The sequence below is a fragment of the Nipponia nippon genome, unplaced genomic scaffold, assembly GCF_047370975.1.
Source record: "Nipponia nippon isolate SJK-2023a ecotype South Korea unplaced genomic scaffold, ASM4737097v1 scaffold_3, whole genome shotgun sequence".
Lineage (NCBI taxonomy): Eukaryota > Metazoa > Chordata > Aves > Pelecaniformes > Threskiornithidae > Nipponia > Nipponia nippon.
In genome coordinates this window covers 54,074,894-54,095,500 of record NW_028262347.1, presented here as the reverse complement: position 1 = coordinate 54,095,500, position 20,607 = coordinate 54,074,894, and the positions used below count along the sequence as shown (strand labels likewise).

Here is a 20,607-nt window from a genome sequence, read left to right as displayed (position 1 = left end):
GATCTGATGGATTTCTAGCCTGCCGAGTGAAAAGGTGTGAAGTGGGCACAAGCTGGAACAGGGGGAATCCCACCTCAACCTAAGGAAAAACCTTTTCTCTTGCGAGGGTGGTGAGAGACCCGTGTCAGGGAGCAGCGCAGGCACACTGCTCCCTCAGGGACCGGGAGCCAAAGGGGGTCCCATGGCTGGGCCCCGCCCTGCTGGCCTCGGCCTACGCGAGCGAGGGGAGCAGCCAGGTCCCGGGGTGGGCAGCCGAGAGCCCAGAGGGGCAAACCTGTGCCCAGTGAGGCGCAGCTCTGAGGGCAAGCCAGGAAGTCAGGCCAGGCCGAGCTGGCGTGCAGGCCCAGTGGTGGCAAGCAGGGTCAGACGCAGTCCAGCGATGGCCAGGCAGGGCCACAGGGAGGCCAAGTGCAGACCGGGAAGGCAGCCTGCGGGCTGGGGTCTGAAGCAGCGAGGTCCGTGGCCAGGCACAGCTGAGACAGAGCTGGAGCCGCGGACACCATGACAGAGCTCAGGCAGGGCCTGGAGGCCTCTGCCTACACCTCAGTGGGCCTCCTGGGCTGGAGGCCCCAAGGACCTGGGGCAGGGCTGGAGGCCCCAGCTCAGCTTGCTGGTGGTGGTTTATTTGTGCCCCAGAGAGGTTGTGGAGTCCTCATGCTTGGAGACGCCCCAAACTGGACGTGGCCCTGTGCGACCTGCCCTGCCTGACCCTACTTTGAGCAGGGTGGGGACGGACAAGACGAGGCCCCTTCCAGCCTTGACGATGCTGTGCTTTCAAGGCACAAACATCTCCAGTGATCCAGAAATTTCACGCTGCAGGCCTGGTTTTATTCAGCTAGACCTCATGCCTGCTTTAACGAGCCTCAGTAAGTGAGTCAGAGCCTTCCACGGAACAGTGAAGAGGAATGCCTGTGGTGTCATCCGCAGAGCTTTGTACCGTCCTTACTTGAAGTTTCCCACTGGGGCTAATTCGGGTGTTGGTGTCAGCATCAACAAGGTGCTTTCACCCATAGCCCATATGAAGCAAATGCCTTTGGGTTTCTGTCTGTACACCGGCTGTCAACAACCCCGTCTGTGTTACTCCTAAAGCTCGCCCTGTGCACAGGGGGATGCATCCTTGAATATTTTGTTTCTAATGAGTAAGCAAATAGGGCTCCTGAACAGGAGGTGTGCCCTAAGTGGCACATTTTCCAAGACAGATCTTGGTCTCACTCTCAATAACCAACCCACTCTTGAACGCAAAATACAGAAGACTGCAAATCTACCTGCCCTTCAGTTTCTAAGGCCAGGCTTGCTTGGGTTTTGGGCTTCAGATGGCATTGAACACAAAGGCAACTGTTTCAGTGCAATGCAATCTTGTGACACAACACAGGGAAGGAGATGGAAGCCAGGCTGGGAACGGACCTCCGAGATACCCACAGAAGTCACTTTGGTGGTTGCAGCCTGCCGGGGCGCAGCTACCCTAATGTGCCAGCAAAAAGGAGCCAACCAGCAGGACCAGGTGTGGTCCCCAGGATGGTCTGCCAGCAGGTTAGCCCACGGAGCAGGGCTGCAGCTCCCCAGCACTTTGCTTTGGCATCCTGCAGGCCCTCTCCTGCCCCCCTGGTTTCCAGACAGGGGTCACATGCTTCATGGGCCTGGCGCCGTGTACGGAGGACCTGATGCACATTTTCCTCTGGGTTGCAGGGGCTGGGCAGCCTTGCAGAGGTCTTTTCTCCATGCAGGAGACTTTCTTGGCACATCACTGCCCCAGCCACCCTCCACGTTTTACAGCAACAGCTGAAGAGAGCACAGAAACCAAGTGCAAGGGAATATTTTCTTTTTAGGGAAAAAAACAAAACAAAACCAAACCCAAACAAACAAACAAGCACAACAAATGCTATACCGAAAGAATACTCTGGTTTTGCACCAGCCTTTCCAGTTTGAGCCATCTTATCATCATATACTGTGCTACCTCATGCATGCCTCCTCCAGCCTCACCTTCTTCTGCAGAACTCCTGACATGATCCCAGCAGCTTTCTAGCCACATGCTACTCAAGACTCCCTAATGGAGGGAGTCCAGCTGCTGCAATGGGTCAGTGGAGACTTATTTTTCAGTGCTGCCACTGATCCGGTCCCATACCAGCATTCCCTTGCACAGTGGTTTGGCAAATGTATTTAACGTTTGTCAAGAGGCAAAAGCTACAATGAGAAGAGGGACTGTGGTTTGCCTTCTCTCCCATGCAGTTTGTTCCTGTGGAGTTAACACTGCTTTTGTCAAGTCTGCTGCTCTTGCCCTTCAGCACTGTCCAGGTTAAGACTTTTGAGCCAGTAAGGTTGTTAATTTAATCTTCCCATCCATAGAGGCAGTGAGGCAGGTCCCGCAGTCCATGGCCGTGCTCCAATCCACTGTGACAACGGGAGCTCGGTGTCCTCCCAGGGAAAGGCAGCTCTCCAGAACCTTTTCCTCACCATTTAACTAGAAGGAGGAAAGCATAAGATTTTAAGAAGGCAAGTTTCTGCAGTGGGGGCAGTGCACCCACAAGAGAAGCCAAAGCCTGCTACAGACTCCATATCCCTATCAGCATACATAATTAGGCAGAAAATGAGAAAGATGTTGAGATGTATGCAGCACACACAAGGAAGCAAATTTCTAGTCTCAAGACAGAAGCACATGTTCTCAAGCAGCTCAGTGTCTGACATCAGCTGAGCTGCAGTAATTGAACAAGGCAGGCTCAGAGCACACACTGATGAGGAGCACATAAGCCTAAGCTATAGCTCATGTTAGTGCAGGTGCTCTGAATGCCCCAGATGCAAAGTAAGAATTCCATCTAATCTGCCTTGCAATGGCTTATACTGATGGGTACTCACTCAAGAGGAAGCACACAAAGGGCATGCGATCAGTAACCTCTTGTTACTGCGACACAGAAGTTTGGGTACTTGGAGCCATTCAGCCTTACCCCTCATTTCATTTCAGTACACGGTAAGAGGAGATGATCAGGCTGGGACTAACATAACATCAGCAAGCACACAAGGCAGACTAAAGATGAGCATCGGTCAACAATCATACACTTTGCATTGAACTGGCATGCATCAATATATTAAAAAAGAAATAAAAAACTTTGTCCCAGGCACTTGGACACTAAGGAAAACTGCTGCAGCTAAGTTTAAAAACAAGGAGCACACATACTCTAGCTACGTACAGAGGACCAAACACTTACAGAGGGTTCAAACACTTGCTAAACACCACACACTGCTAAAATGCACACAGCCTGAAACTGAGTAGCAACTTTCACAGAGCAGGGATGGCTAGGTGCTGCTTGAGGACTTCCAGTGGCTGCTGTTGCAGCCTTGTAACAAGAACTTGTATGGATGCATAAGAGTACTCCCTATCACTTTACAGACTTACCTTAAAAATGACTCCCCCAGTAGAAGAACACGTCAACATATAGTTGCCCTCAGAGTCAAAAGCAAAAAGCCTTCCTCGTGGGAACTGGACTTGCTTGTAACCACTGTACCCGGACAGAACAAAAGGACCTGTAGCTTCGCTGGGGAGATCGTACTCAGACACCTTCAAGCCACTTTTGTGAATATTCCACTGAATAAACTAGAATGACAAAAAGAGACGACAAAAGCCCATAGTTAAACTGACGGGGATGAAAGTAGAGGGGCCATTCCTCACAAACAGAAGATGGCATTTTAACATCTATATTTAAGCGCCTATATTTATAAAACACAGGCTGCAAAGGCTGTAAGAGTGCCTACTATCCAGGCAAACATATGCCCTACCTTCCACAAGCACTGCTGCCTATGTGTCCTTCCACATTGCATGCAGGGTCCTGGTGGGAATTCACTTAACTCTCATCAGCCAAGGACCCAAACCTTCAGGCAGTCTCCCTGCCTGAGCCACACCTCTACTGCTGAAGACTGTGGAACTGCAGAAATTGAAGCCTTTATTATAAGCAGCAGGGAGCTGCTGACAAGGAAATTTATGCAAAGTGGTCAAGCATCTGCTCCCTGGTGAATCCCAGATTTCAAACATGGTGATCTCAGCGGCACAGAAAAGAGGTCATCTTCACACGGATTCCCTAGGAAGGGGATGTCACCAACAGCAGGATTTGCAGACATGGTCCGAGACAGCTCCAGCTGTTAATACGCATTCCAGCCACTCTCTCTGAAGAGACCGCATGCAGCAGGGTGGTGCTGCACACCTAAGATTACAGTTAGTAGCCTGTGGATCCTCCAGATTCTGAGGGTATTTTTACTGCTATTCCCACCATACAGAGAAGACTCCAGAAGGGATGTTATTCCCAGGTGACCAGTAGAAGATTGCCCAGAGCCTACCTTGCCATCCTCGCCTATGCTGTAGACTGTGTTCTCATCATAGCTGAACTCAACGGAGTAGACTTCCCCATCGTGTGCCTTCCAGCTCATAGCACACTCATGCTGCTGCATATCTGAGGGAAGAACCAGTACTGAACACTCCTTGTACTCGCACAGAGCTGAGGTGAAGAGAGAGAGGCCCTTTACGTTCATAAGGTCTCTGTCCCAGCCCTCTAAACCAGCCTGGGGGAGCCCAATCCACTCTCAGAACCCTGTGCTTATTCTCCAGCATGTGGCTTTTACACTGGCCACAAAAATCATTCCCTGTAACTAGCTACCTCTTCCTCCAGCTTTACAGGGCTGCTCACATGCTCACTGTCAACTACAGGCATTCTGCATCCAAGCCCCACTGTCACCTTTCTTCTTCTCCTCCCCTTGCTACCCTGTCCACCCTCACAGCTGCTGCCAGCTCTGCCCTCCCACTGACCTGGGACTGCAGCCTCCAGCTCAGCACCTGGGCCAGAAGCAGATCCCTCATTCACGTAAGAGGGAGGCCCAAACTGCCTTTATCACAAGGACAGGCTGAAGAGAACAAAACCTGAGAAACAGGAATTGCTCAGAGAAGAAGGACTGATGTGAAGTCCTTGCCTTCAACTGGAAGGTCACACATTAATTCATTTCCTCAAGACAGCCTCTGGCAGTGGTACTGCTATATGGCACAGCCAAGACCACATGGCTCAAGGACAAGTTAACTCTGCTCCTCAGCAGGAGGGAAACGCAAATGCAGCAGCACTACCAGGGTCTCCAGCCAATGTCCCCCAGAGAAAGTTTATGCCAATTCACTCCTGAGAGCTACTGTGGAGGACAGAAAGTAGCGTCTACCTTGGTGGTCAGGCATGTCCCACAGCTGCCTCCCTGCTGGCAGAAGAAGAGTGCTAGGGGCAGCCGACTGGGGACACCAAGGGGCCACCACACTGCCCAATTTCAACATACCAAAGAGACGAACAATCCCATCTGCAGCCCCGGTGACCAGCAGGTTGCCATTGTGGTTGAAGGCTGTGCAGTTAATAGCAATGGGCTCAGGCTCCAAGGAGAACTGCAGCTGGAAGGGAAATTCTGCATTAATGCCAAGAAACGAAGCTGGGGGTGCTGAGGAGCTGATCTCCTGGCAGGGAGGAAAGATGGTATTTAGTAGCAAGAACTCCTCCAGTTTGGAGCCCTACACCTCTCATAACTACAGACAGGTTGGCAGCTACATTTTACTGTGACACTAAACCAACAGTTCACCTCAGCCAAGCCACAGCTTTCTTGGCCATGGCCTCAAGGCTGCAAAACCAGCTTCTGGCAGGCATTAGCTTGAGTATGTTGCTTTCTCCTACACATCAGGGACAGCATTTCTTAAGAGCAAAGGTGAGGGATGGGACGAGGATTCCCTGACAGAATCTGACCCATCTAAATTGAAACAATGGAGAAGATGACATCAGATAAAACCTCTGAAAGCAGCACTTAAAAACAGGGAGGGCAGAAGAAATAGCAGCAAAGAAAAAACCTTCAATATAGCTCAACTGGAGAAAGCCTGAGCAAAGCATGATTCAATCCACTTGGGACATTTCCAGTCAAACTGTGCAGGCAGGATAGAAACAAGGCTATGGACTATTTTGAAGAATCCCTCAAAAAACGCCAACATGCCAAAAAACCAAAAACACCTCACCCAGACCCAGCAGCTACTTACACTATTAATTTTTATTCTGCATGTGATAGATGGGAAAGGAGGAAGGGGGAAAAGAAGGGTATTCAGAAGAAAGTCAGCATAATTTAGAAAGAGGGCTCCTGCACATTGAAAGAGAAAACACTCATTCTCAGCAAGCAGACTGAGAAAGAAAAGAAACTCAGCAAGTACCTGCTGCTTCATCGTTTTAGTGTCCCACAGTAGCAGCTTCCCAGGAACTTGGTTCATGCTTCTGCCGCCGGAGCTGACTACTGAGAAGTCCATGTGGGAGATGGGGCTCTGAGCTGCCGCAGAACAGACAAAGGAAGCACCACTTGGGCTGCAGGCAAGCGAGAGGATCCTGAAACACAGCAAACAGTCTGAATTGCCTCTCTCCAATAGCTGCCTCAAGCACAACACTCGACTACGAGCTCTCCCATTAAGACCCTGCAAGACAGGATACACTGTAAAGGAGGGCAGGATTCACGTGCTTAGACAGATTTTGAGTGTCTCCCACTTAACTGAGCAGTTTTATGCTGCTCAGACAGGGACTTCCCTCTGGATGAAGGCTAGATAGTCCTGCAGTTGCAGGAAAGCAGCAGGAACACTGAGACTTCACCTACCTTTTCACAGTCAAAACCAACAACATTTATATTTATATATGAAAAATCAGTATTCCAGAGTTACCTGGGCATGTCTTCATCAATGCTGATTTCACAGAGATTCTTCTTCGCTTCTGTGTCATAAAGACGAACTGTCCCGACCCCACTGCCAAGCAGTAGCTTGAAACCAGCAAAGAGGAAATGGAAAGAGTGTGAGTGAGTACAATGATGCTGTCCAACAACCACCAACACCACATAGTAAATTTTTTTCTACTTATGCATTTGATTAAACATCACTCCATTGGGGTACATCTTGTCTTTCTGTGCATATCACGCTGAGTAGGACTACCCCAGAGCCACAGAAGTCAGAGTAAAAGCACCGCTTTCCAGTGAGAAAAAGATCTGATAGGCACCAAGGTGGAGTAAAAGCCACTTTCTAGAGTATGGCTCAACATTATAGGATGCAAAACACATGTGGAGTCTCAATATCTAGGGGAGCAAGGAAAGAGTAACACAGAATTAACAATCTAAGTTTAAGAGAAAACCAAGTAGAAGCCACCTCCTTTCATCCGGGTGAGAATGAAATCATTCAGAAGGGCTCACACATGCTTTATCAGTAGTGCTACAATTTAAATCAAAAGTAAAACCATGGAGGGATGTATTATCAAAGAAAATTAAGCAAGCCAGATCCTTCTCACTTCAGAGCCTGATTTGCTGCTGAATCCCCATATATTTCAGAAAGAAGAATCTTTCTATCAGCAAGCAGGAAATAAACTCCACAATGCAGAAGAAACATCAGAACAACTGCATGGACAACTTCCTTTCTAAGAGTAAAAGAAAAGAAAGAGACAAGCTGTAGCACCAGCTCTTCATGGGTGGCATTGTGGGGTTAGCAGCAACACATCATCAGTGCCAGAATGTGAACAATATTCCCTCAGTTGCAGGCCTGCCTTCTCACACAGCCCTGTCTCTTCACCAAGGGAAGGCACGAAACACTAGCAACAGTTCTAGGACTCTGAAGAATGCATACCATTTAAGGCTCCTCTCTAGTAACAGAACTAGAGAAAAAGTGCTATAGGAAACATTTAAACTGTCATGATATTTAAACAAGCCTCGAGCTCCTTATGCACACACCAACCCCCAACTCATAAGGCATCAGTATAAAACTGGCTATGAAGCCCTTTTCATACCTGCACAAGCAGAACGCCAACACCACACCCCTGCTCCTCAGCCCTGCTCTCCCTTCCCTGCCTCTGGCTCAGGGTGTGCATAAAGTTCCACAGCTCCCTGCTGCAGGGTTTCCATGGACTGTTGTATCAGGTTGCTTCTGCCTGCCTTTACAAGTGGCTGCCTGCTCTGCCTGGAGAGAGGCTCTTCTCTTAAAGGAGCTACTTCTATCCTGCAGCTGTACCCGCACTGCAGCTTGGGAACTTCTGTCTCAGGGCAACCAGTGGTGAATTTCTTGCTCAACACACAGAGCACACTCCCCACTCGAGTTTTTCTTAGAGCCTACAGGCTTCAGTTTCCCATGTCCCACTAAAGTGGAAGTTAACTGTTGCCCGATCTTATCCACAATGCAGCTGTTGAGAAGTTAATAAGCAACACGTAGCAACACAGCCCCAAATCACCTGCTGTGACTCTCGAGCCTCTGCACGCAGACTACTCACCAGCCGATCACGCTTGGTCGCCCATTCCAGAGACAGCAACGGAGATTTGGAAATGGATGAAGCTTTAGTTTGCATTATGGGGTTAAAAGACCAGACTTTGATGACCCCGTCCACATCCAAGCTGGCCACCCTCCGTCCAGAACAATCAACCCTATGTGCAGAAGGAAACAGATTGGATATTTTCCTCCCTTAAAGTTCTTGGATGCAAGTAGATACCCCAGTAATCCTTCCTCTCCTGGCCACACACCAATTCCTTCTGCAGGAATCGGAACTTCCTTGCACCACTTCCTGTTCAGTCCACAATAACTGGCACAATGAAGCACACCAAGCTCCACATGCAAAGCATAATGCCCTTAAGCAATATCATCCTGCTTTCCCAGGGAGTTTCCTCTTGGCTGGCATCTCCCAATCACAAAAATTTCTGCCCATTCTCACTACACAAGCTACAGGCTATTTTCAGCCACACCAACTCAACTGCCCTACAACCAAGAGTACACGCACACCATGCTGGGAGAAAGAGGCCAGACACAACTGGTTCTCTACAGAGGCTTCTACAAGAAAGCCCTCTTCTGTCAGTCCATTACCTGCAGTACATGATGGACGAATGGTGCTCCCCATACTCCTCCTGGCTCAGGACAATGAAAGGCTGCTCCTGCCGGACCCCCACAGCCTCTGCACTGCTGGTAGGCATTTTGGTTGAAGTCTCTGCTTGCTCAGCATGCAGCTCTGAGCATGGCTCTGTCTCAGCTGTGCTAATATCTGTTTTCTTCTCAGCACTTTGGCCCTGAAGGAAGAAATCCTGTGTGAAATATAAGGAAGCAGCAGCTCCAGATTAAGCTCTTCGGCCACCCCAGCCTGCTGGGAGAAAAAACCAAGAAGCTGCACTGAAACAGAAGCATTGTCAGCTCAACACCCCTCCTGCCAGGGACCTTTCTGAGCACAAGTATAGTGTATTGTACAAGTGCACCATTTAATATGGCTTCCTTGCTTGTAGAGTCCCTTATATCCCTGTCCATGTGCCCACCCATACACTTTCCTGTAAGAATTAAAGGAACCACAACATCTCCGTTTGGCATACCTCAGCTGATATTAGAGGCCCACTTTGATGCCATTAGAGTGCAGATTCACAAGCAAATCAACATATTTCAAGGAATTCTTGCATTCAGAAATGTAAGTTAAATCTGTACGATATGCAGTTCAGTAAAACTGCACAAGAACTCTTGTTGGATGGTGAGCCCAGTGGATGGATTATCCTCGTCTGCCAGAGTTTTAGTCTGTGCACACTGGGTCAACCACTGCAGCCAACTGACTGATGACAACGGTAGAGTCGACACGAGTCCAAAAGCTTAAAACATAATTTGACAGGGCAGACAACAAATGGAGTTTTAGCAGGTGAAGGTATCTGAATGAGACACAATCTGCACTGCAGCACACTGAAATGTTTGAAAGCAGCTTAGTCTTCCCTCGCTACCAGAAACTGAACAAGAAACAGATACAGCACATAAGCCAGTAAAACATCTGCAAGCATTCCTTTGCTAAACTGTCCTCTGAAGATGAAATGCCCCAAAATGGCATTGGTATTGATGGGTTTGAATCCCTGTTCCCTAACACGTCCTTGCCTTATTTATAGTAACTTTCACATCTTGAGCAATGGGTCAAACACTGCATGATCAAATAATCTCAAATCACAAAGCTGGAAAAGATTGGGAAATCAATCCAAGAATGCCTCTCTCTATGTTAGTGAATGTGGGGAGATAACAACCAATGAATGACACTCATGCGAAAGAAACAGTGATGCCTTTCAGTTTCCTTTTTGCTCACATGTGTTGAGAACAACAGAAAGCTGAATAGTATCAGCTTCCCCTAGAGCACCAGAAGCAACTTTTACAAAGCCAGGAAAACACTGCCTTAACCCAGAACATCACAGAAAAAGGAAAGTCAAAGGATATTTATTGGGAAACTGGGCTTTGCAATTTTCCGACCAATGTTTAATAAAAATTTTCTTCATGGCTCATCTAAAACAAAGTTCTCTGATAGCCTTGAATGCTCAATGGTGGAGTAACACCTCGTCTCTAAAGCAGCGCTCCCCCATGCAGAACAGCCACACATACGGGCCAACAGGCAACAGTCCCTCAGCACTGTCTGTCCCCCAAGGCAGAGTGTCTCATACAGCCAAAATAAACATGGCTGAGATGCTGCCATCATTCCTCCTGTGCTCTGTATCCTTTGACCACGTGGCTGCTGAAAGCCAGACAATACACAGGTGAACAGAAGTAGTCTGCTGACCTTCAGCAGTTAAAATCCAGGACACAGTTTTATGATTTCATTAGATTAGAAAGCAGTACACACCCCCAGGCAAAACTGCAACACACAGTGCAAAAAACTCCAAAAAGCAAAAGTTGCTGTGAAGGATATTCCCACTCCTATTTGGGAAAACTTTCTATCAGTTTTCATCTGTCCCACACAAAGCCTGCACAAACCAGCGTAAGAACCCACAGGAGAGAACTCACTTGGGCAGGATGGGTGAGCCAAGCCCATTGCCACTAAGGAATGGGGATTTTAACAAGGTATTTGAACATAACCATTAAGGTGGATTAAACATACCCTCCCTAGGACCAGGCTGTCGAAAAGACCATGACAAAAGACAACTCTTCTTCCATTTGAAATGTCAATACTGATTCCCTTCCAGGGACACAGAAATAAACAGAGTGTGGAAGGAGCTGATTAACTACAGAGATTAACCTTTGATACAGTTAGATCTGAGTAGCAATTCAGAAGTTTAACAGGAACGCATCTGCTTGTTTTACCACCTAGCACAACAAACTACAGAAATACCAGCCCTCTGCTTCCCAGCCTTGCAGTGTTGCCCGGTACCTGGAAGGTCCCTTTCGCCAGCAGTTCCTTCCTTTCCTTCCCATGCTCTTGCAAGCGCTTCTGCCGCTGCTGCAGGGAACTTGACTCGCCTGCTACCAACCCACTGAAGTGGCTCTTCCCATCCTTACAGCTCACTGTTCCTTCTTTTCCTTTGGCAGTCTGGAAGGCAGAGTAATGATTTGGCAAAGCTACACTTCTGCTAGGCTGCAGAACAAAGAGCAAAAGAGGAGGCAAAGAAACCAAGCACCTGCGAGGGCTCCACAAGCCCCCAGACAACAGCAGCTGTTCTTGTGCTGCGTTCAGACCCAGCACACACTTGCAAGGAAGGAAAGGACATTTTATTTTTTTAGGTGGAAGCAAAAGCTTGAGGCAGTGCTGTGCTGCAAATTAACTCTTGGATACCTCTCAACAAACACAGCTGAGAATTACCTGGTGATTAGTTGGTTCTTTCTTCCCTAGCAGCATACTGCCAGTCTGTGTTGGAGAAGCCCCACTTGGATGGGCTGGTCTGGAAGGGCCCTTTTTACTTTGGGAGAGAAAAGAGGACAGAAAGCCTCCCCGGGACTGAAGAGAATGTGCAGTACTCCTCTGGCTGCAGGTCATATCACTAATTAAAAAATACAAACAAACAAAAAAAACCCAAACAAACCCAAACAGAATATGAAAGTGTAGCCAAACAACCTGATCAACCACCCAACAAGCAAAGTGCCAGCTGGTGGACAGATGTGCCTTTCCAAGCCGACAGACCACTATGCATTAAAAAACTGTTTTAAAACATCCTGTTAGGGCTTGAAGCAGATCATTGTAACTACTGTAACCAAAGCTCACTTCTCAGAGATGCCACTGGGACAGTGGGCTCAGCTGTTCCTGAATCCCCTGTAGGGCCACCCAGAGCAAGGGGAATACAATCACTTTCACTGTGGCTATCCTCTCTTCTAGGAAGGAACTGTTCTACCAAAGTTGGGTTTTAGGCTGAGCAGAAACATGGAAAAAGCAACCAGAACTGGCTCCCAGACTAAGAGATAAGTTGCACACACGAGAAATGCCACTTCTAAGGCACGTTTTTCTAATAGGACTGGACAAAATGAATATGGGAATACATTATCCCATCCCTGACGTCCCTCTCCCCCATGTGTGCAGATGAACATCAGGGCTTTCCACACAGAGCAGTTAAACAAAACAAAAAAAAAAATCTCAAATTAAACTCTGTAGCCTGTCCTGTGCAGAGTGCAGAGCAGTTATCACAACAGTTCACCAAACACTTAAATCTATTTAATGAGACAACTTTTAGACTAAAACAAAGACTTTGTGTGTGGTCTTTGCTAGAACTTCTATTTGTCATTGTCAGCAGCATAATTTGATCAATCCCCCCTCCTGTCTGAATAGAAGTGAAAGAAGCACATCAGAAAGTCAAAGCCCCAGCAGTGCTATTAATACCTTGTGGCTAAGCTACGTTTGCTTTCAGATCCTTTTAAAGCAAGGAAAAAAAAAAATCTCAATAATGCAATGAATTCAAACACACAGACTTGCTTTGCATGACTATGTAACTGGGGGAAAAATAAGAGTTTAAATAACAATTAAACAAGGTGTATCACTGTGTGTGTTGCCTAATTTCCACAGATAGGAATACAATAGATGTAGCCATAAAACACACTTTAACTGCAGCAAGTTTATGGAGAATTCTGTGCATAACTGAGCCTCGCAGAAGAGAAACTCCTCTTCCTTTGACTTTGCAAAAGCAAGAAAGCATCTCTGCGTTAACAACGACCCCTTTGGGTCATACAGTAACAGTGTCTACAAAATAACACAGGGCAGTCACCTACTGTACCGCAAGCACTAAAGAAAACAGGAGTCAAGAGATAATCCATTTCATTTGAGCAACACTGCAGGGTATTGCACTGCTACCAGTGCCTTGGCTGCCCAGAACACCTTGGTGTAATGCTGAGAGCAGAGCAGAATCACTTCCATGTGTGCTTGGGCTCTCACTGATTGGCAAGAATCTCTCTCCCAAATGGTGGGAGAGATGCCAGTCATGAATTCCTCCATTAAACCCACTTAGGTCACCAGTTCTGCCTGGATGTCTTTCTGCATTGATTCCCAGGGCAGGGAACATGGAAATGACCCTCCAGGAGCCTCCGTGACCCAATAAAAGCAGCAGAGCCTGTCCCCAGCTCCTCCCCTGCAGGCACTCACAGCTCAGAGTCCCCTAGTCGATCCATGTTGGCCACATATGCAGGCAACTTGTGATGCACAACTGCTTGTTCCACCTCCAGTTCCTCTTTCTTCATGCGGGAGGATTCAGCCTGCAAAGCAAACAGCTACAACAAGAGAAGTGAGCCAAGTAAACAGACAGTCACAGAGATTCACCTCCTTCCCGCTTGCTGAAGTTGTTTACTCCTTTTATTTCAACAACTCTAGAAGTGTGGAGAGGGAAGAAAGCTGTTCCAACTGGCTAAGCACCACGTTGGTCCAAGTAGTCAAAACAATCAGTACTTTACACATATGAAGCTGGAGCCTACTTAAAACCTTTCACACCTCTCCTTGGGCTGTTGCCGTAGGGACATGAATGGTGCTAGGAAATGCGAGCTAGCCAGGGCAGAGCTGATCAGCCCCTCCATGCAGGCAGTTGAAGGCCAGGACAATGCATGTGACTGGCAGCAGCGATGTATGGGCACTGAGCCTAGAAGGTAATCTTCCCACGGCCAAGGGTCTGGTGAGCTGGCAGGGTGCACTGAGGCCAGCGCCATCAAGTCACCCTGAAATCCAGCTCCACACCCTGCCCAGCTTCCTCCCAAGCATGACAGAGAGATTTATCTCCACGTTATGGAAAAAGAGACATTTTTCTCCGCCCCCCCCAGAAGAGAGGAACCTCAGGATGCAGCTTTCTGTGACGGATGTGGTTTATGCCTGTGACTCTTGTTCACATGAAGAGTTCCTCAGGCTTTTCTGTTTCTATACTTTTGTTTTTCAAATGTAATTCTTTTTTTCTTTTATCATAGTATTTAAGGAAAGAAATCACAAGAAGAAAAAGGAGCTTTAGAAATCCAGCTTGTTATTCATGTATTTGCATTGTTTCAACAGCGCAATCAGAATCACTACTTAATTTCAAGTAGCATCAAGTTCAATATTTACTCACACCATTTTTTTATTTAAACCTGTATTCTATAGGTAGCTGCTTCCTTTTCTGACCTGAGCAGTTCTCTAAAAAAGGAGTCTAGTTTTTACCTCTGCGTATTTGCCAGAGAATGCTTATGCAGTCTGTAAGTGATATCAATCAACGTATCACAAACAAAGAACAGCTTTAATTTGACTAAAAGTACAGAATACAAAATTGAAGGAAATAAAAGAGCTCTATTTCTAAACATACCTTATTCTGCTGTCTCTATTCACTGACCATCTTTGCAGAACCCTCCTGTCAAAGTTTGCCTGATCCACTGACTCCATAAGGTACACAGTGACAAACCTCCCTTTTCTTTCTCAAAAAAGCCTCCCTTTTGAAATCAATTATTCTATTTTACTTCAACATTTTTGGGACAAATGAACAGTGTTGGTCAGCTACAAAAACAGCTGAAACAGGAAGCACAACATACAACATAATGTTTTGTAACACAGGAGGTAAAGCGCAAAACTTACTTTACTGAAGTATTCATACAGAGAGAGCTTTTACTTGGTATGTTTGAGGAAGTGAAACTAAAGTCCTGCTTACAGGAATAAAGCTTCCCACTTGTACGTGATCATCCACATGCAATCTGTAGTTTAGAAAGTTCTTAAATTGTAGATTTCCCAAATCTCTCTAATAGGAAATTGTACTAGAGAAGGACCAGCCTGTGTTGTATATATTCTTACACCCTCTCTCTAAGCATCTGCTGATGACACTGTCAAAAACAAGACATGGAGCTGGGGGACATTTTTTCTGAACCAGTCAGCCCTTCTTACAGTTTGCTGTAAGGTCTAGAGCTGGGAAACAGACATTCACAACATTTCCATTAATCTAAATTGCTTTAAGTGCACTTCAACCATGGTGAAGCGGCCATTTCAGCAGTAATGGTTTCTGTCTCTTTGCCAGAACTTATTTCACGTTTCTATTGCTCCATCAGCTAAAATCTGGAAGTAACTGAATACTATTCACAAGTTTCCATGCAAAGTCAGCCATATATGCACTTAACCTGCCACTAGTTTCAGCTTGTCTTGACTTTCCAGTGTAGCAGGAAAGGAGTCTGCACAGTATCCAGCCACCTGTCAGATAGCACAGGGAGAGGGACAGTCACCTCCAGCAGAGGGACAGTAATACCCTAAACAGGCATTTCACTATATGATCACAACCCTAAGTTAACTGGAGACAGTTGGAAGATGAACCAAAGTAACAAAGGACTTACAGAAGAATCTGCCTTGGAATAACTGCACTGAACTGAACAGTTACAACTTTCTTGAATAGATGGAACCAATTTTACAAAACTCACAGCCTCATACAGTCAGCAACTGAGGAGTGACTTCAGTTCTGACCTTATGCCGCAATGATTCATTTTCTTCTTGTATGAGACTGCTCCTGAGACATTCAGCTTCAAAGTTCAAAATGACTGGAACTGGTGAGGAATGTTAAAGAAAACCAAGGCAAGAACTTGTGTGCACCTGGCTTAATTCTAAAAGCCAGCACTTCACACTGGCCATTTGCCTGTAAGACAGCAAAGCTGCCCAGTCCATACTAATAGCAAGACTTATGTGCAAGGCCAGAAGACTAGCAACAGCTTGGTTACCCAAGCCAACTTTGTACTTTCTTTGTACTTCACTCTTGCACCACTATTTCACACAGGCTTTGCAAGGATTTTTAGATTCTTCCTTTTTACATGTCAGAAGTGGAGGACAAGACAGGTTATGTTACTGTATTAGTGTACGCTGAAGAAACAGTTCACGATGAGCTGTATTCCAGCTGCAGTGTAAACCTGCCCATCAGCAATCAAAGTCAGAGCTCGGCAGTGTGGGACAAAAGCTGTTATTTCAGCCAATGTTGAACTGCCCTATTATAGTGAGGTGTCACTAGACAACGTTGTGAACATATGAACCCAGAGAAGGGTCTAACAGGAGATGCTAGTTCAGTTATGGATTATGACCCAAGGTTGCATGCCTGTTTTGCACTATGCCAAGCAAAGAGCAAAAGCACTTCAAAATAGGATGTGCAGGAGATTTCTAGTCACTAGCATAGGGATGAGTTCAGCATTAGCAACAACCGCAGTTGTTTGTGCCCAGGGAATATAACATATCATCAGATAATTGAACGATAACTATTCCAACATCCTCTGGTAAACACCAGCTTCCTATTAAGTCTTGGCTCTAAACAATCACCCGAAAGCAGCAAGTTCTGTACTACTATATTCTTGGCACCACTGTTAATAGTAAGCATAACACCAGGGCAAGGGAGATTTAACCATTAGTTGCAAAAAAGGATATGCATACACTGAAATAAGACACTCAGGAAGTTGTGCAGAGACACGATAAACGTATCTGCCCACTGGCGTGAGAAATAGGTGGCGAAGGTGGGGTTGGAGTCTGGGGCAGGGAGGAAGGGCAAGACAAACCAATCCTTCCACTCCGCCTGGTTCTGGAGCTCAGAGGCCTGCTTGAGGAAAAACTCCTGCGCCTTGTCATTGCGGCCAGTCTGAAACACAGCAAGAAGAACAGGGCTTACGCTTCCATTCATGCCACCACATGGGTTCTAGGAATATTTGCTCTACGTTATGAACACACTAACAACTACTTTCACCACCCAACAGAGCAAGTGGTTAGTTAACAGATTCATCTAGGAAAAAAAAGAATCTCAAACACACTAGGAGAAGCTCACAAACGCACTTAATCTGACCTTCTTTCTAGTCACCAGTCTTGTTTAAAGACTGAGGCAAATCGAACTAATCACTTATATTGATTTCCAGCTAAAACAGTGCAGTTTGTGCACTGACATAAAATGTGAGCATTCATATACAGCACCAAAGTATACTTCAAATTACTCAAGGCTACAGCAGACATAGCCTGAAAAGGTTTCCATCTGATACATTATTCAGACAGCACAGTCACGCCTCAGGGTAAGCGCAGGGCAAAACAAAACATGGAAAAAGCACACTTCCAGAAACGTGCATTAGATTTTGACTCCTCTACCAACACCCTTTATTTAAGATTTTCATTCAGGGAATGGAATCAAGGAGGAAACGTTGCTTCTAAATGGTAAGAACTGAAACATGAATTCCTGACAGGTATTTGTCTATTCTGTTGGCCAAAGCCCACCCTGCGTAATATATTCCATTGACTTGCCTAGGGTTTCAACAAGATAATCTCTGCTCCATTTTAAGCTCATTATTTTCTGTTCTATTCAAAGCAAACAAAAAACATTCACTCATTTTCTCTCCCACATTACCTTGTATGGATTGAAGTCCACTTCTCCCCTCTCTTATAAACTACAACTCAACTCCACCAACTTCAAGTCACCTTTTTTTCTTCTGGACCCTCCAACTCCCTCGATGCTTTAAGAACTGTAGTGCCTGGAAGGACTGGCAGAGTCCTGCCAGCAGGTTACAGTGGGAGTAATACAGACAATCCTGCCTGTTGATCCCCAGTGCTGCAGTAAGGCCCTTCCCTGCCCTGCTGCTGCCTGCTCAATCATTCCTTATTCTGCACCAGAGCAGCTGACTACTCCTACCTACGTACAAGCGCTTGGGGCTTTTTTCTGCCTGTTTCTTCAACTTATGAAGATTGCTTTGAGCACTGTTCTTGTCCTCCTCTGTTCTCATGGCAATGCCCCATGAGAAGGTGTTTACAAACCTTGTGATCTCTCCCACTATCCAAGTTATCAACAGAGGCTGAGCAGGACTGAGGTAGCTGTACAGCCATCCTGTCTGAGAGGGACCTGCCTTCCTGTCCAAGTGTGAGTGTCTTGCTCACAGCTAACCTCTCGCCTGAGCTTCCCTGTCCTGCTTACAGGCTTGTCATGCGAGTACGCGTCAAACTCTTCACTACGCTCCTGATACGTGACACATGAATTGCTTGTCCCTTACCCACCAGGCCTGTCAGAGGCTCACAAGGGTATTTCATTGCCTGGTTTCAGAGCCCAGGATCTTTTTAAGACAGAAGCCTAAAAATCAAACGCTACCTGAACAGTATGGATGAGGTAGTATCGGAATAAGCTGGTTTTCAGCTTGTTCACTGTTGGCCGGTACACATCTTCCAAACGGCTGAAAAGGCGTCGGTCCAGATAACTCCAGTAATCCCGCAGGGCAGCCAGATCGTAGCTCTGAACGAACTGCTGCAGCTGGTCCACTATCTTATCCACCTAAAGAGGGCAAAACGGGGAAGGCTGCAGTCACGTGAGGGCTCTTCCAGCACAAGAGACTTTCTGTAACTTAATGCTGAGAAGCTTTAACTGCACAAATACTACAATCCAGCACTTATGCATTAGCTATTTTCCTAATCCAGGAAACACTCTGCATTTTGTATTAGCATTCTTCCACTCTGCAGCACCTTTCAAATAAAAAAAAAAAAAAAAGGAAAGAAATATGAAAGAACATAGCCAGATTTTGACAAAGAGATCACGTTTTGTTAAACATGGTTGGTGGGGTTTTTTGCAAGTAAGCAAAACATTTCCACTTCTTTTAAAAGTCAGTTGATAATGACGAAACAGAAATATTGTGATTAAATGTTGAAAACTCAAGTGCAGCAGCTGGAAAATAGTATTATTTTTAGACTAAAAGGAAAAAACTGTATTTAGCCAACAGAAAGAGGAAGAAAGATCCATTGTACTGCAATCTTTGAAGTACCTTTACCTTTAATAACATCATCTACTAACAAGGCAGGCATAAAAATTTGCAACAGAAATGTTTTTTGTCATTATGTCTCTTTGAAAATCATTTCTGCAATATGAATAAGGCAGAACGGTGGTGCGGGAATAGATTTTTAGTTCAGTGATTTCTGATAGCCAAGACAGGCATCAGAAAAAAAAAAAAACCAAACCTGCACCATATACAAAATTCAACTACTAAAGTTGTTTAATATGTGGTTTGCTCTCCCCTCATCAGTTAATGCCTTAGGACATCATCCAGTCTCTCTCTCTGTGGCTTCCTACAGATAAAGGAAACATAAATCTGCGATCCCAGCAGTCCCTTCTTAATTTTGCCTTGGACAACATTATCTCAATGAAATCAACTGTTTGCCCACCTCTAAACACCAGCAAACTGCTGGTGTTTTAAAAATAAAAGCAACATGTTTTATGAGTGATAAAGGTAGTGGTTGTACTGCTGGTTAAAGAAAAATCTGACCGTTCAAAACACTACACTCAGTGCCCAGAACTGCTGCTACAGGAACACGAAGTTCCCTCAAAGGACTGAAACTGTATTTTCGAGGCTGGCAAATTCTGCACCAATTTCCACACATCTAGCAAGGTAGCTGGTGCTTCAAACATCCCAGCTAAGGTGCAGAGCTGTAAAGCTGCTGGATAAAAATCTCATGACCGGGAAAAGACCGAGGCAAAGAGACGTCCTCCTGCCGCTGCCCTCTCGGACGCGCGTCTCCTCCGACCCGCCCGGCACGAAGCTGAGAAACATCTGGTGGTTTGCGGGTCGGACGGAGGGTCCCAGACGGCGGGTTCGGAGGGGCCGAGCCGGCCGCCGGCGCGGGGCGGCGGGCCGGGGACCGCGGCCCCTGGCTGTGAGCCAGGCGACGGGACGGAGCCCGTCGCCCACCGCCGCTGCCCCGCGCTACCGCTGCTTCGGGGCCAAGCGGGAGGAGAAGCCGTCAGCCAGCTACCGCCCCCCCGCCGGCAGCCTGCGCGTACGCAAGCGGCGGCCCCCGCCAGCGGGAGGCGGGGGTCCCGCCTGCGCGGCCGGCCGGGCCCCGGCACCCAGCCCCGGGCGAGGCGGGGCGGGTGAGGCGAGCTGCTTCCGCGGGGAAGCGCGGGGGCTGCGAGACCTGCCCCGCCGCCACCGCCGCCCGGCCCGCTCCCCTCGCCCAGCCCCGGGAAGGGATGCGCGGAGAGGCGCCCGCGGCCTGCCCAGGGACCGCGTCGTCCCCGGGGGGCATCCGCGTCCAGCGCCCCGCCGGGAGGGGGGGACGCGGCCGCCGCTCACCCGGAAGCCCTTCTCCCGGTCCGCCTTGATCTCCGCGTCCAGCTGCTTCAGGGCGGCGGTGAAGCCGCGGAAGAGCAGATACTCCCGCACCAGCTCGTCCGTCCGCTCCGCCGCCGCCGCCATGGGGGCCCCGCGGCGCCGCCGGCTCCGCCCGCCCACGGGCGAGGAGGGGGGAGCCCGGCCCCGAGCGAAATGGCCCGGCCCATCGCCGGGAGGACTACAGCTCCCGGCGTGCCTTGCCGCGCCCGCCTAGCGCAAGGCACGCCGGGGCTTGTAGGCCCCCCCGTTGCACATGCGCACGGCCTGCCCGCCTTTTTCCCGCCTCTTCGTTGCCCCCCCCCCGCCGGCGC

General features: G+C 47.6%; 1 protein-coding gene across 6 annotated transcripts; it reads right to left on the bottom strand.

Moving 5' to 3' along the window:
* Nucleotides 1-1,802: 1,802 nt before the first annotated feature.
* WDR91 (WD repeat domain 91) lies at nt 1,803-20,470 on the bottom strand. 6 transcript variants are annotated; one of them, XM_087765638.1, is made up of 15 exons: nt 20,258-20,467; nt 18,289-18,468; nt 16,600-16,806; nt 15,657-15,740; nt 13,347-13,471; nt 11,583-11,760; nt 11,154-11,312; nt 8,864-9,078; nt 8,280-8,430; nt 6,698-6,792; nt 6,203-6,371; nt 5,296-5,467; nt 4,324-4,436; nt 3,389-3,586; nt 1,803-2,458 (listed from the first exon to the last, which is right to left on the bottom strand). In XM_087765638.1, exons 1-15 carry the CDS (start codon nt 20,378-20,380, stop codon nt 2,294-2,296), a joined length of 2,334 nt encoding a protein of 777 aa, XP_087621764.1. In that variant the 5' UTR covers nt 20,381-20,467; the 3' UTR covers nt 1,803-2,293. The 6 variants fall into 6 exon arrangements, with proteins under 6 accessions (XP_087621764.1, XP_087621765.1, XP_087621767.1 ...); XM_087765639.1 differs by having other exon boundaries at nt 8,864-9,063; nt 20,258-20,465; XM_087765641.1 differs by having other exon boundaries at nt 5,296-5,404; nt 20,258-20,464.
* Nucleotides 20,471-20,607: the final 137 nt, after the last annotated feature.